This window comes from Heptranchias perlo, chromosome 28 (assembly GCF_035084215.1).
Source record: "Heptranchias perlo isolate sHepPer1 chromosome 28, sHepPer1.hap1, whole genome shotgun sequence".
NCBI lineage: Eukaryota > Metazoa > Chordata > Chondrichthyes > Hexanchiformes > Hexanchidae > Heptranchias > Heptranchias perlo.
Window position 1 is genome coordinate 39,905,950 of NC_090352.1, and position 13,075 is coordinate 39,919,024.

Here is a 13,075-nt window from a genome sequence, read left to right on the forward strand (position 1 = left end):
TCCTTAGAGCAGAGAAGGTTGAGAGGAGATTTGAAAGAAGTGTTCAAAATCATGAAGGGTTTAGACAAAGTAAATAAAGAGAAACTGTTCCCATTGGCGGAAGAGTCGCGAACCAGAGGATACAAATTTAAGGTGATTGGCAAAAGAACCAAAGGCGACATGAGGAAAAACTTTTTTACGCAGTGAGTTATTGTGATCTGGAATGTACTGCCTGAAAGGGTGGTGGAAGAAGATTCAATTGTGGCTTTCAAGAGGGAATTAGACAAATACTTAAAGGGAAAAAATTTGCAGGGCTACGGGGAAAGAGTGGAGGAATGTGACAAACTGGATTGCTCGATGGGCTGAGTGGCGGCCTCCTAGGCTGTGACCATTCCAGGATTCTAAAGGCTGAACAGAGAAGAGAAGGCTGAGGGGTGACATGATAGAGGTCTTTAAGATAATGAAAGGATCTGATAGGATAGATGTAGAGAAAATGTTTCCACTTGTGGGGGAGACCAATACTAGAAGTCCTAAATATAAAATAGATGTCAATAAATCCAATAGGGAATTCAGGAGAAACTTCTTTACCCAGAGAGTGGTTAGAATGTGGAATTCACGATCACAAGGAGTAGTTGAGGCAAATAGCGTAAATGCATTTAAGGGGAAGTTAGATAAACACATGAGGGAGAAAGGTATAGGAAAGAAAGAAAGACTTGCATTTCTATAGCTCCTTTCACGACCTCAGGACATCCCAAAGCGCTTTGCAGCCAATGAAGTACTTTTTGAAGTGTAGTCACTGTTGAATGTAGGAAACGTGGCAGCCAATTTGCGCACAGCAAGATCCCGCAAACAGCAATGTGATAATGACCAGATAATCTGTGATGTTGGTTGAGGGATAAATATTAGCCAGGACACCGGGGAGAGATCTCCTGCTCTTCTTTGAAATAATGGCGGTGGGAACTTTTGCGTCCCACCGAGGGGGCAGCCTCAGTTTAATGTCTCATCCGAAAGACGGCACCTCCGACAGTGCAGCACTCCCTCAGTACTGCACTGGAGTTTCAGCCTGGATTATGTGCTCCGGTCTCTGGAGTGGGACTTGAACCTATGACCTCTGACTCAGAGGTGAGAGTGCTACCCACTGAGCCACGGCTGATGCTGATAGTGTTAGATGAAGTAATTGTAAACAATTTTACAACACCAAGTTATAGTCCAGCAATTTTATTTTAAATTCACAAGCTTTCGGAGGCTACCTCCTTCCTCAGGTGAACGATGTGGAAAAAAAAGATGAAGTAGGGAGGGAGGAGGTATAAACGCCGGTACAGACCAGTTAGGCTGAATGGCCTGTGCTGTAGTTTTGATGTAACTCGCTGTAATCTCTGAGTCAGAAGGTTGTAGGTTCATTCCAGAGACTTGAGCGCAAAATCTAGGCTGGCACTCCAGTGCAGTACTGAGGGAGTGCTGCACTGTTGGCGGTGCTGCCTTTCGGATGAGATGTTAAACTGAGGCCCTGTCTGCCCTCTCAGGTGGATGTAAAAGATCTCTCAGAACTATTTGAAGAGGAGCAGGGGAATTCTCTCGGTGTCCTGGCCAACATTTATCCCTCAACCAACATGATCTGGTCATATATTTAATTGTTGGACCTTACTCTGTGCAAATTGGATGCTGCTTCTCCTACATTACAACAGTGCATTCACTTCAAAAGTACTTCATTGACTGTGAAGCACTTTGGGACATCTCGAGGATGTGAAAGGTGCTATATAAATGCTTGCTCTCTCAAGTTTGCTGCCAAGTTTGTTTGTCACCTTAATGACCACGCATCTTGTGCAAGAAACCCCTCGCTTCATGGAGTATTTGTGTTTCTTTTTCAGGCTGAGCAGGCTGAGTTCAAGAGGCAGCAAGAATCTGACCTCAGCCCTGGCCCCAGAGGCAAGGGCAGGAAACAGACTTTTAGGCAGGTCGGAGAAGACACCAGCAGGGTGGAGGTTTGGATCCATGCCAGCCACCCTCACTCCTCCCAGGGTAGTGAATCAGGCAGGGAAGATGGAGCTTCAGAGCAGGATGAGGATCTTGGAAATCTCTCTCCTAGTGACGTAAGTACATTGATGGAGTCATCTCTGTATAATGGATATCATGGTGGGGTTCAATGGGAAATAACCAGTTGGCTACCAAGCCAAAATGAATGGTAGTCCCAGTAACCACATTTTGTAATTATTGTTGCTACTTGTTTATAAGACTGACATTGGCCATCTGACCACTGGATTTTATGTCAGAATAATGCGTTTTGTGGCTCTTGCTATATTTCCCATTCTAAATTTTGGAGCTTGTACCCATTCTTGTTTTGCTTTGTTTTCTTTCCACTCTCTTCCTTGGTTAATGGGAGTTCCTTGAGTGTCATTACCTCACCTAATTAGCCTGGGCAGCAAATGTCGGCAGGTTATTCGACTGGGAGTAGCATAGCAGCTGATCTTGATCTGTCCTCACATGGTGTCTTCAACAGCAAACAACATTTGAATTAGAGGCATTATTTTCTGAGTGTTTTGGGAAGTTGGTTAGTGTACAAGTGTTTTCTTCAGAAACGAACAGTGCACCCTAAATACAACTGGTTTACAAAATCTAAAATTTGCCTTTACTGCAAAATAGACAATGCCTGCAGTTATCTTGCATGCAGAGACTGTGACTGTAATGCAATGTAACAATTGCACCTCATTGATAAAAATGATCATTTATTCTGATTGCGTCATGTACATAACAGCAAAGTCACTCGATGCCATTTGTTTCCCCTCTGCTGAAGGATTTCCACCTTTCCCACGCCTGTAAGAGGAAAGAAAAGCAAACTTCAAACAAGCCAAATATTAAAACCAAATCCCAATAAAAGCAGAGTCCATGTCTGGCATCAATAGACGACTACATGTTGAAGTGTTTTGTACACGTAAATTTCTATTTTATTTCCTCCACTTGTGGGGTTGACATGCTCGCCTCACTCTAAGAATAAAAAACATATGAGACATTTTAATTTCACGTCTGCTCTGCAGAATGTCTGCACTTCTTTGCCCCTTCACCTTCAATCATTCAATTATTCATTAAGTAGTTAAAAGGTTTGGTTTATGTACTGTACAAGTTAGTGCCACTAAAAGATGCTATTTAAATGCTATATTCTGTTTAGTGCTGCAATAATTGAGCAGCACAAATATCACACTGCCACTCGAGCGAGACCTGAGATTAAACCGGGGTTGGGGGCTGTGGAAGAGAGTAAGAAGGCTGGCACTTGTACAAGTCCATTCTCCACACCCCAGAGATTTGGTTTAAATTTTGATCGTGCTGGCATTAACGCTACACTTATAAACTTTCAGATTGCTTCACAAACTTTATTTTTCTAACTCTGCTTTCCCTCCCACTATTCTCAGACTAAAGAGGCAGGTGACCAGCTCTCGTGGAACTGGGCAGCAGTGCTGCAGCCCAGGTGTTTGTCTAAAGAGGACCAGTCTCCACTGATTCACTTTCCTCTCCTTTTTGTGTATTAATTTTCCCCTCCCTGTCTGTCAGGTGCTGTGCTGTGTGGGGAGTTGTAGTTTACCTGGATACAAGCATGCTGCGCCACTGGGCTGTATGTTTGTACTAAAAAAAAAAGCTTAAAATGGACAATCGGTGATGCTGTGTGCCCTTCAGGTACCAGTTAGACACCTCAGATATAGGTGTACTGCCAGTGATGCAAAAATGGCAGTGTAACTACTGATTTGCATTCCAGATTTGCGTGTTGAGACCCCCTGGAGGAGACAGTCTCTTGGAATTGACACCACACTCCAGTTGGATTCAAGCCTATTTTGAAATGTGTTTGGTGTATCACCTCCGCACTCTATTAATTTATAGATAGCGATGTATCTTGAGAGTCCAGGCCCTCCAGCCTGAGCCCTCAAAAGGTATGACAATTGATGACTGGGAGTGCAGCTGTGCCCCATGTAAATATACTTGGGCAGAGCTGCATAGTGTGAAGAAGGTACTGCCAGGCAGAATCACTGCGTAGACTCCGACTTTTAGTTACGGTGTAAGGGCTGCCTTTATTAACACAAAAAGGCACTTTCACCAACTCCCTTAGAGCGCTCGTGTCCTGGAGAGCACCTCAACCGTTAGCAATTCTGCCACACTGAATTTTGTTCTTTTTGGTTTGTAACTCTTTGCTGTTACGGGACATGAGAGAAGATGCCTGAGGTGAGAATGACCGCCTACATCTTGTTTGTTTTTGGATATCTCAACTCTATGTTCTTAGAACAAGCTGGCCACGTTACGTTTATTTTTGGTGAGGAAATGTTGTTGCAGTCCTCGGAACGATTGAGAAGATGCCGCTTGCTAATGACCAGCAACTGGTGTCTTGCGTAGCAACTAACAAAGACTTTCTATTTCTGGACATTGCACATCGCTGCAGACACACTGCGGCGTGTGACCGATTGCTGTCTTAATTGTGCAGGCATGCTGCGGTGTGTAACCGCTTGCTTGCTCACACTGCAGACACACTGCGGTGTGTAACCGCTCGCTCATACTACTGACGCACTGCGGTGTGTAACCGCTCGCCCGCTCATACTACTGACACACTGCGGTGTGTAACCGCCTGCTCATACTACTGACACACTGCGGTGTGTAACCGCTCGCTCGTACTACTGACACACTGCGGTGTGTAACCGCTCGCTCGCTCATACTGCAGACACACTGCGGTGTGCCGCTGACTGAACGTAAGCTCTCGTGCGTCTCTGGACGGATATGAGCACCTAGCCTGCAGAGGATTCTTCCACTCGCACCCTGCAGCTGGTTTGCAAATTGCTGTTAGATGTTCAGAAAACATTTACAATTGAACCCTTTCTGACATTAAATGCTTTACCTCTGATAATGTGCATACTTAGAGCCTAGGGTTGGTGTGGTCCTGTGGCATGTTATTGTACCCACAGTGGCGTAGCGGGCATGCAATGCTTGCTCCACACATGGAGTTTCTGTTCTCCTCTTGGGCTGACAGTGATTGTATTAGCAGGTTATATCTAGACCACTTTCACGTGCCTTTCACTAGAGGAGGCCTGGGAGCCTATTGTGGAGAGGAAAAAGGAAAGAAGAGATTGAAGAAATAATATATTAGAAATACTATTTGAACAGTTAGCACTGAGGTGAACAATCCTTAGCTATGAACCTTTTAAAGGGTTCATTTTATTTAGCTCATTTCACTGTATAAATAGAAGATATACATTGGCTGCTGTCTCTAGCAACCCTGGTTACCCTGTTTTCTTTTTGAGCTGCAGGTTAGAATTATGTGGTTTGGGTGGTTTATATGTAGAATAACAAATATCCAGGAGTGATTTAGAGGCTGGAATCTAATCGAGGGGCTCGGGGGGTTTATATGTAGAATGACATACCTGGGAGTGAATTACAGGCTGGAATCTAATTGAGGGATTTGGGTGGTTTATATATAGAATAACAGATACCCAGGAGTGAGGTAAATGCTGGCATCTAATTGAGAGCAGCATCTGATAGTTATCTGATCAATGACCGTTTTCTGAACTCTGGTTAGAAATGGGCTCCAGCTTTTGGTTTTAATATATGGCATACTGTTTATGTTTTATGTGGAGATTGCAATCAGTTTTTGGCTCCATTTCCTTGGCAGCAGGAGTGGTCAGGGCGTCTGTCGACTGTCTTGGGGAGGTCCATGTTTTTGTGTGACGTTCACTCGGCAGCTTAAACCTGTTGTAAAGACCCCACCTCACTTGGCCCTGTCCTGTGAATGCCATCTGACTTAGCATTGTGATCCACCATGGCTATGGAAGATTAAAGCTGAATCTAAGTAACTCCGGCTGTGGTAACCCTCTGGCTCCTCGCCTGAGTGGCCATTCGTAGTGCGAACCAGGATAGCTAATGTCAGTAAGTTGTTGGGACATGGGAGGAATCAAAGCTGAGCCTGATTGTGTCCTCACCTGATGTCCACTCGCACTGTCCAGCAGGTGACCAGGAGCTGGAACACTGGCTCGTTTTCTGCTCCTTAACCTAGTGGCGCTGAAACCAACTGTAGCCCTTACTGGGAGAAGTTAGAACAGAGAATGAATCAGGGTCCATTCTGGTCTGAGTGGCTCAGTTTCGCAGGTGACTTTACGAACTGGAATCGGGGGAATTGTAACAGATTGTAAAACAGCATCATTGCATGGGCGAACACTGAGGGGTTAAAAACACTGAATCCACATCGCAGGGCTTCTGACAGCACCAGTGCCTAAACAAAAATGTTATTTATTTAGAGGCTATGAAGAAATGCTCCAAGGTTTCATGTTTTTCTTAATCAGTTAACCCTTAGAGCAGCGAAGGTTAAGGGGAGATTTAATAGAGGTGTTCAAAGTCATGAGAGGTTTTGATAGAACAAGTAGGGAGAAACTGTTTCCATTGGCAGGAGGGTTGGTAACTGGAGGACACAAATTTAAGGTAATCGGCAAAAGAACAGAGGGGAGATGAGACATTATTTACACAGTGAGTTGTTATGATCTGGAATGTGCTGCCTGAAAGGGCGGTGGAAGCAGATTCAGTCGTGGCTTTCAAAAGGGAAATGGATAAATTCTTGAAGGGGAAACATTTGCAAGGCTATGGGGAAAGAGCAGAGGAGTGGGACTAATTGGAGAGCTCTTTCAAAGAGCCGGCACAGACATGATGGGCCGAAAGGCCTCCTCCTGTGCTGTCAATCTATGAACCATGACATATGTTTCTTTTAAAAGTATAATTGGAGCTGCAGTACTCACTATGGGCAACAGATGGTGGTATGCCTACTGATGTTGTATTGGGGGACTCGGGGCTTGCAGTGAGAGGGAGAGCTATAGTTTGTTAAATATTTTCAGAAGTAATGAAGGTTAAGGGAGGTTGCTGTGTTCTGAAAGGAAACAGTCGCCTGTGTTTAAGCAGCAGTAGATTTTTCATGTAATGAACTGGAAGCAGCTACACACTAACATCCACTACAGCATATTTAATAGTTGCAGCAATACAAACATCACCAAGGGTAGTGATTGTTTTAATTCATAAATGATTAGATATAGATGCTGTATTTTGTTTCCCATGTATAATTGGATAAATATCTGTCCAAGTGAGAGTGACCAGACAATTTCTAGATGCCTACTTCCACCTCCGTAACATTGCCCGTCTCCGCCCTGCCTCAGCTCATCTGCTGAAACCCTTATTCTTGCTTTTGTTACCTCTAGTCTTGACTATTCTAATGCTGTCCTGACCAGCCTCCCATCTTCCACCCTCCATAAACTTAAGCTCATCCAAAACTCTGCTGCCCGTAATCTAACCCACACCAAGTCTCATTCACTCATCACCCCTGTGTTCAGGGGATGACCACCAGGATGTAGCATTAGAAAGGAGAAACAAGGTGCACAAAGGATTGGGAGAGACGGTTAGCACTAGAGAGAGACATATTACAGTATTAGGTAGGATCAGACTGAGAGAATGCGAGAAGGTCTAAGATAGGTTTAGACTGCATGTGTGTAAACGCATGAAGTGTGGTGAATAAGGTTGGTGAGCTGAAGGTGCAAATAACCACATAGGAATATGATGTAGTGATGATAATGGAGACCTGGCTCAAAAAAGGGCAAGATTGGGTACTAAATATTCCTAGATGCAAGGTGTTTAGGAAAGATAGGGAAGGAAAGAAAGGAGTGGGGGGTGTTGGGGGTGGGTGGCAGTATTGATTAAGGAGAATATTGCGGTGCTGTTGAGAGAGGATGCCCCGGAGGGGTCAAGGACAGAATCTATTTGGTTAGAGTTAAGAAACAATAGAGTTGCCATTACACTACTGGGTGTATTCTATAGGCCACCAACTAGTGGGAAGGATATAGAGGAGCAAATTTGCAGGGAAATTACAGAGAGGCGCAAGAACGATAGAGTAGTGATAATGGAGGACTTCAAATATCTTAATAGAGACTGGGATAGTAATAGTGTAAAGGGCTATGAGGGAGAGTAATTTCTGAAGTGTTCAGGAGAACTTTCTTGATCAGTATGTTTCCAGTCCAATGAGGAAGACGGCATTGCTGGATCTGGTTCTGGGGAATGAGGAGGGTCAAGTGGAGCAAGTGTCAGTGGGGGAACATTTAGGGAACAGCGATCATAAGGTTTAGATTAGTTATGGAAAAAGACAAGGAACAATCTAGAGTAAAAATTCTTAATTGGAGGAGGGCCAATTTCAGTGGGTTGAGAATGGATCTGGCCCGGGTAAATTGGAATCAAAGATTGGCAGGCAAAACTATAATTGAACAATGGGCGGCCTTTAAGGAGGAGATGCTTCAGGTACAGTCTATGTACATTCCCACGAGGGGGAAAGGTAGGGCAACTAAAGCCAGAGCTCTGGATGACGAAAGAGAGAGTACGATGAAGCACAAAAAGGGGGCGTATGACAGATGTCAGGTTGATAATACAAGTGAGAACCAGGCCGAATATAGAAAGTACAGAGGGGAAGTGAAAAAGGAAATAAGAGGGACAAAGAGAGAGTATGAGAATAGACTGGTGACCAACGTAAAAGGAATCCAAAAGTCTTCTATAGGCATATAAATAGTAAACTGGTAGTAAGAGGAGGGGTGGGGCCGATTAGGGACCAAAAAGGAGATCTACTCATGGAGGCAGAGGGCATGGCTGAGGTACTAAATGAGTACTTTGCATCTGTCTTTACCAAGGAAGATGATCCTTCCAGAGTCACAGTTAAAGAGGAGGTATTTGAGATACTGGATGGGCTAAAAATTGATAGAGAAGGTACTAGAAAGGCTAGCTGTACTTAAAGTAGCCATGATGTGGAGATGCCGGTGATGGACTGGGGTGGACAAATGTAAGGAATCTTACAACACCAGGTTATAGTCCAACAAATTTATTTTAAAATCACAAGCTTTCGGAGATTATCTCCTTCGTCAGATGAATGAATGAAAAGGTTCTCAAATCGCATATCTTATACTATGTTGGGACAGCATCACACCAATCAAAAGGTGTCGTTGTTATTCAAACAGGCCAGTCACGGAGAACAGCACGTCCCAGTACACTAGATATACATTGTGTCTATTACACAGGCAGGCAGAAAGAAACTCAAAATGGCAGAGAGAGAGAGAATTTTAAAATAAATTTGTTGGACTATAACCTGGTGTTGTAAGATTCCGTACTTAAAGTAGATAAGTCACCCAGTCCAGATGGGAGGTATCCTAAGTTGCTGAGGGGAGTAAGGGTGGAAATTGCAGAGATGCTGGCCATAATCTTCCAAACATCCTTAGATACGGGGGTGGTGCCAGAGGACTTGTTCAAAAAAGGGTGTAAGGATAAACCCAGCAACTACAGGCCAGTTGATTTAACTTCGCTGGTGGGGAAGCTTTTAGAAATGATAATCCGGGACAGAATTAATAGTCACTTGGATGAGTGTGGATTAATTAAGGAAGGCCAGCCACGGATTTGTTAAATGCAAATCGTGTTCAACTAACCTGATTGAGTTTTATTGATGAGGTAACGGAGAGGGTTGATGAGGGCAATGCGGTTGATGTGTATATGGACTTTCAAAGGTTTTTTGATAAAGTGCCATATAATAGGCTTGTCAGCAAAATTGAAACCCATGGAATAAAAGGGGCAGTGGCAGCATGGATACAGAATTGGCTAAGTGACAGGAAACAGAGTAGTGGTGAAGGGTTGTTTTTCAGACTGGAGGGAGGTGTACAGTGATGTTCCCCAGGGGTCGGTGCTGGGACCACTGTTTTTCTTGATATATACTAATGACTTGGACTTGTGTGTACAGGGCACAATTTCAAAATTTGCAGATGACACAAAACTTGGAAGTGTAATAAATAGTGAGGAGGATAGTGATAGACTTCAAGAGGATATAGACAGGCTGGTGGGATGGGCGGACTCATGGCAGATGAAATTTAATGCAGAGAAGTGTGAAGTGATACATTTTGGCAGGAAGAACGAGGAGAGACAATATAAACTAAATGGTACAATTCTAAAGGGTGTACAGGAACAGAGAGACCTGGGGGTATATGTACACAAATCTTTGAAGGTGGCTGGATAGGTTGAGAAAGCAGTTAAAAAAGCACATGGGATCCTGGGCTTTATAAATAGAGGCATAGAGTACAAAAGCAAGGAATAAAAACAGAAAATGCTGGAGAAGCTCAGCAAGTCAGGCAGCATCTGTGGAGAAACAGAGTTAACATTTCAGGTTGAAGACCTTTCGCCAGAACTGGAAGATGTTAAAAGTTAAAATTTGTAAAGCAAGTACAGAGCCAGAGAAAGAGGGGAGGGAGGAAAGAACAAAATGGAAGGTCTGTGATAGGGTAGAGGACAAGAGTGATTAAATGACAAAGGGGATGATGGTGCAAAGAGGGAATGGTGGAAATTGGAAGCAAAGTTGATGAAATTTTCCAGTTTGGGGCGAGAGTAGGAAATGGCACCGATATAGTCATCAATGTACCGGAAAAAGAGGTGAGGTAGGGGACCTATCTCAACTTTATTTTTTCTCCCTTCGTCCTGCCTCTTTTAACCTACACCCGTGACTTTTCTGTCACCCTCCACCACTTCAACAGTTTCCAGATCCGCGGCCCTAACTCTCTCCTTTTCACCATGGACATCCAGTCCCTCTACACCTCCATTCCCATCAGGACGGCCTGCGTGCCCTCCGCTTCTTCCTTGAACAGAGGCCCAACCAGTCCCCGTCCACCGTCACCCTCTTCCGCCTGGCTGCATTTGTTCTTACGTTGAACAACTTCTCCTTTGACTCCACTCACTTCCTCCAAATAAAAGGTGTCGCTATGGGAAGCCATATGGGTCCCAGCTATGCCTGCCTTTTTGTGGGATATGTAGAACATTTCTTGTTCCAATCCTACTCGGGTCCCCTCCCTCACCTCTTTTTCCAATACATTGATGATTGTATCGGTGACGTTTCCTGCTCTCGCCTGAACTGGAAAATTGCATCAACTTTGCTTCCAATTTCCACCCTTCCCTCGCCTTCACGTTGTCCATCTCCAACTCTTCCCTTCCTCGACTTCTCTGTCTCCAATTCTGGGGTAGGCTGTCAACGAATATCGACTATAAGCCCACTGACTCTCACAGCTACCTCGATTACACTTCCTCCCACCCCACTTCCTGTAAGGACTCGATTCCCTTCTCCCAGTTTCTCCATCTGCGTTACATCTGTTCTGACGATGCAACCTTCCATACCAGTACTTCCGATATGCCTTCCTTTTTCCTCAACCGAGGACTCCCCTCCACTGTAGTTGACAGGGTCCTCGACCGTGTCTGTCCTATTTCTCGCACTCCCTCCCTTCCCTCCCAGAACCATGTTAGGATCCCCCTTGTCCTCACCTTCCACCCCACCAGCCTCCACATTCAACGGATCATCATCCGCCATTTCCACCACCTTCAGTACAATCCCACCACCAAACACACCTTCCCCTCCCCTTTCAGCATTCCGAAGGGACCACTCCCTCCGCGACACCCTGGTCCACTCTTCCGTCACCCCCAACACCCGCTCTCCTCCCCATGGCACCTTCCTGTGCGAGCGCAGGAGATGAATACCTGCCCCTTCACCTCCCTTCCCACCGTCCAGGGCCCCAAACATTCCTTCCAGGTGAAACAGTGATTTACGAGTACTTCTTTCAATTTAGTTTACTGTATTCGCTGCTCACAATGTAGTCTCCTCTACATTGGGGAGACCAAACGCAGATTGGGTAATCGCTTTGCTGAACGCCTCCGCTCTGTCTGCAAGCATGACCCTGACCTGCCGGTTGCTTGTCGTTTTAATTCCCCGTCCCACTCCCGCTCTGACCTCTCTGTCCTCGGCCTCTTACGCTGTTCCAATGAAGCTCAACCGAAGCTCAAGGAACAGCCCCTCATCTTTCATTGAGGCACTTTACAACCTTCCGGACTCAACGTTGATTTCAGTAACTTCACATCATAACCACGGTTCCCATTTTTCTGGACAGTGGGTGTTGGTAATGGTTCTGCTGTTGCCATTTACAGCTACTCCTGACCCATCTTTTATTTCTTAACCTGTCCCATTACCACCTTCCTTGCCTTGCACCATTATCCTTTTTGTCATTCAATCACTCCTGCCCTCTACCCTATCACAGACCTTCCCTTTTGTTCTTTCCTCCCCGCTCTTTCCCCCCCTTTCCCTGGCTCTGTACTTGCTTAAAAACTTTAACTCTAACTTCTTCCAGTTCTGAGGAAAGGTCTTCGATCTGAAACATTAACTCTGTTTCATTCTCCACAGATGCTGCCTGACTTTGCTGAGCTTCTCCAGCATTTTCTATTTTTATTTCAGATTTCCAGCGTCCGCAGTATTTTGCTTCCAAAAGCAAGGAAGTTATGTTGAACATTTATAAAACACTGGTTCAGCCACAACTGGAGTATTGTGTCCAATTCTGGGCACTGCACTTTCGGAAGGATGTGAAGGCCTTAGAGAGGGTGCAGAAAAGATTTATTAGAATGGTCCCAGGGATGAGGGACTTCAGTTACGTGGATAGACTGGAGAAGCTGGGATTGTTCTCCTTAGAACAGAGAAGGTTGAGAGGAGATTTGATAGAAGTGTTCAAAATCATGAAGGATTTAGATAAAGTAAATAAAGAGAAACTGTTCCCATTGGTGGAAGGGTCAAGAACCAGAGGTCACAGATTTAAGGTGATTGGCAAAAGAACCAAAGGCGACATGAGGAAAAACTTTTTTACACAGCGAGTGGTTAGGATCTGTAATGCACTGCCCGAAAGGGTGGTGGAAGCAGATTCAATCATGGCTTTCAAAAAGGAATTGGATAAATACTTGAAGGGAAAAAATTTGCAGAGCTCCGGGGAAAGAACAGGGGACTGGGCCAACCTGGGTTGCTCTTACATAGAGCCAGTATGGGCTCAGTGGGCCGAATGGCCTCCTTTTGTGCTGTTATGATTCTATGCTCGCTGACCTACATTGGCTCTGGGTCTAGCAACACCTCGATTTTAAAATCCTCATCCTTGTGTTTAAATCCCTCCATGGCCTCGCCCTTCATTATCTCAGTAACCTTCTCCAGCCCTACAACCCTCCAAGATCTCAGTGACCCATCAATTCTGCATCCCCCACTCCCTTTGCCCCA

At 44.9% G+C, this 13,075-nt stretch overlaps 1 protein-coding gene and 1 long non-coding RNA gene across 4 annotated transcripts in view; one reads left to right on the top strand and one right to left on the bottom strand.

Moving 5' to 3' along the window:
* smg6 (SMG6 nonsense mediated mRNA decay factor) overlaps positions 1-13,075 on the top strand; it is a 323,207-nt gene that overhangs the window by 33,957 nt on the left and 276,175 nt on the right. For both annotated transcript variants that reach the window (XM_068008576.1, XM_068008577.1), the window contains exon 8: positions 1,848-2,069. In XM_068008576.1, the coding sequence (XP_067864677.1) occupies positions 1,848-2,069 (222 nt within the window). The remainder of the gene's footprint in view (positions 1-1,847; positions 2,070-13,075) is intronic.
* The window catches only part of LOC137345112 (uncharacterized), a 78,117-nt gene continuing 67,748 nt past the window's right edge, over positions 2,707-13,075 (bottom strand). For both annotated transcript variants that reach the window (XR_010968550.1, XR_010968551.1), the window contains 2 exons: positions 4,850-5,047; positions 2,707-2,790 (listed from right to left, as the gene is read on the bottom strand). This is a non-coding gene — a long non-coding RNA (uncharacterized lncRNA). The remainder of the gene's footprint in view (positions 2,791-4,849; positions 5,048-13,075) is intronic.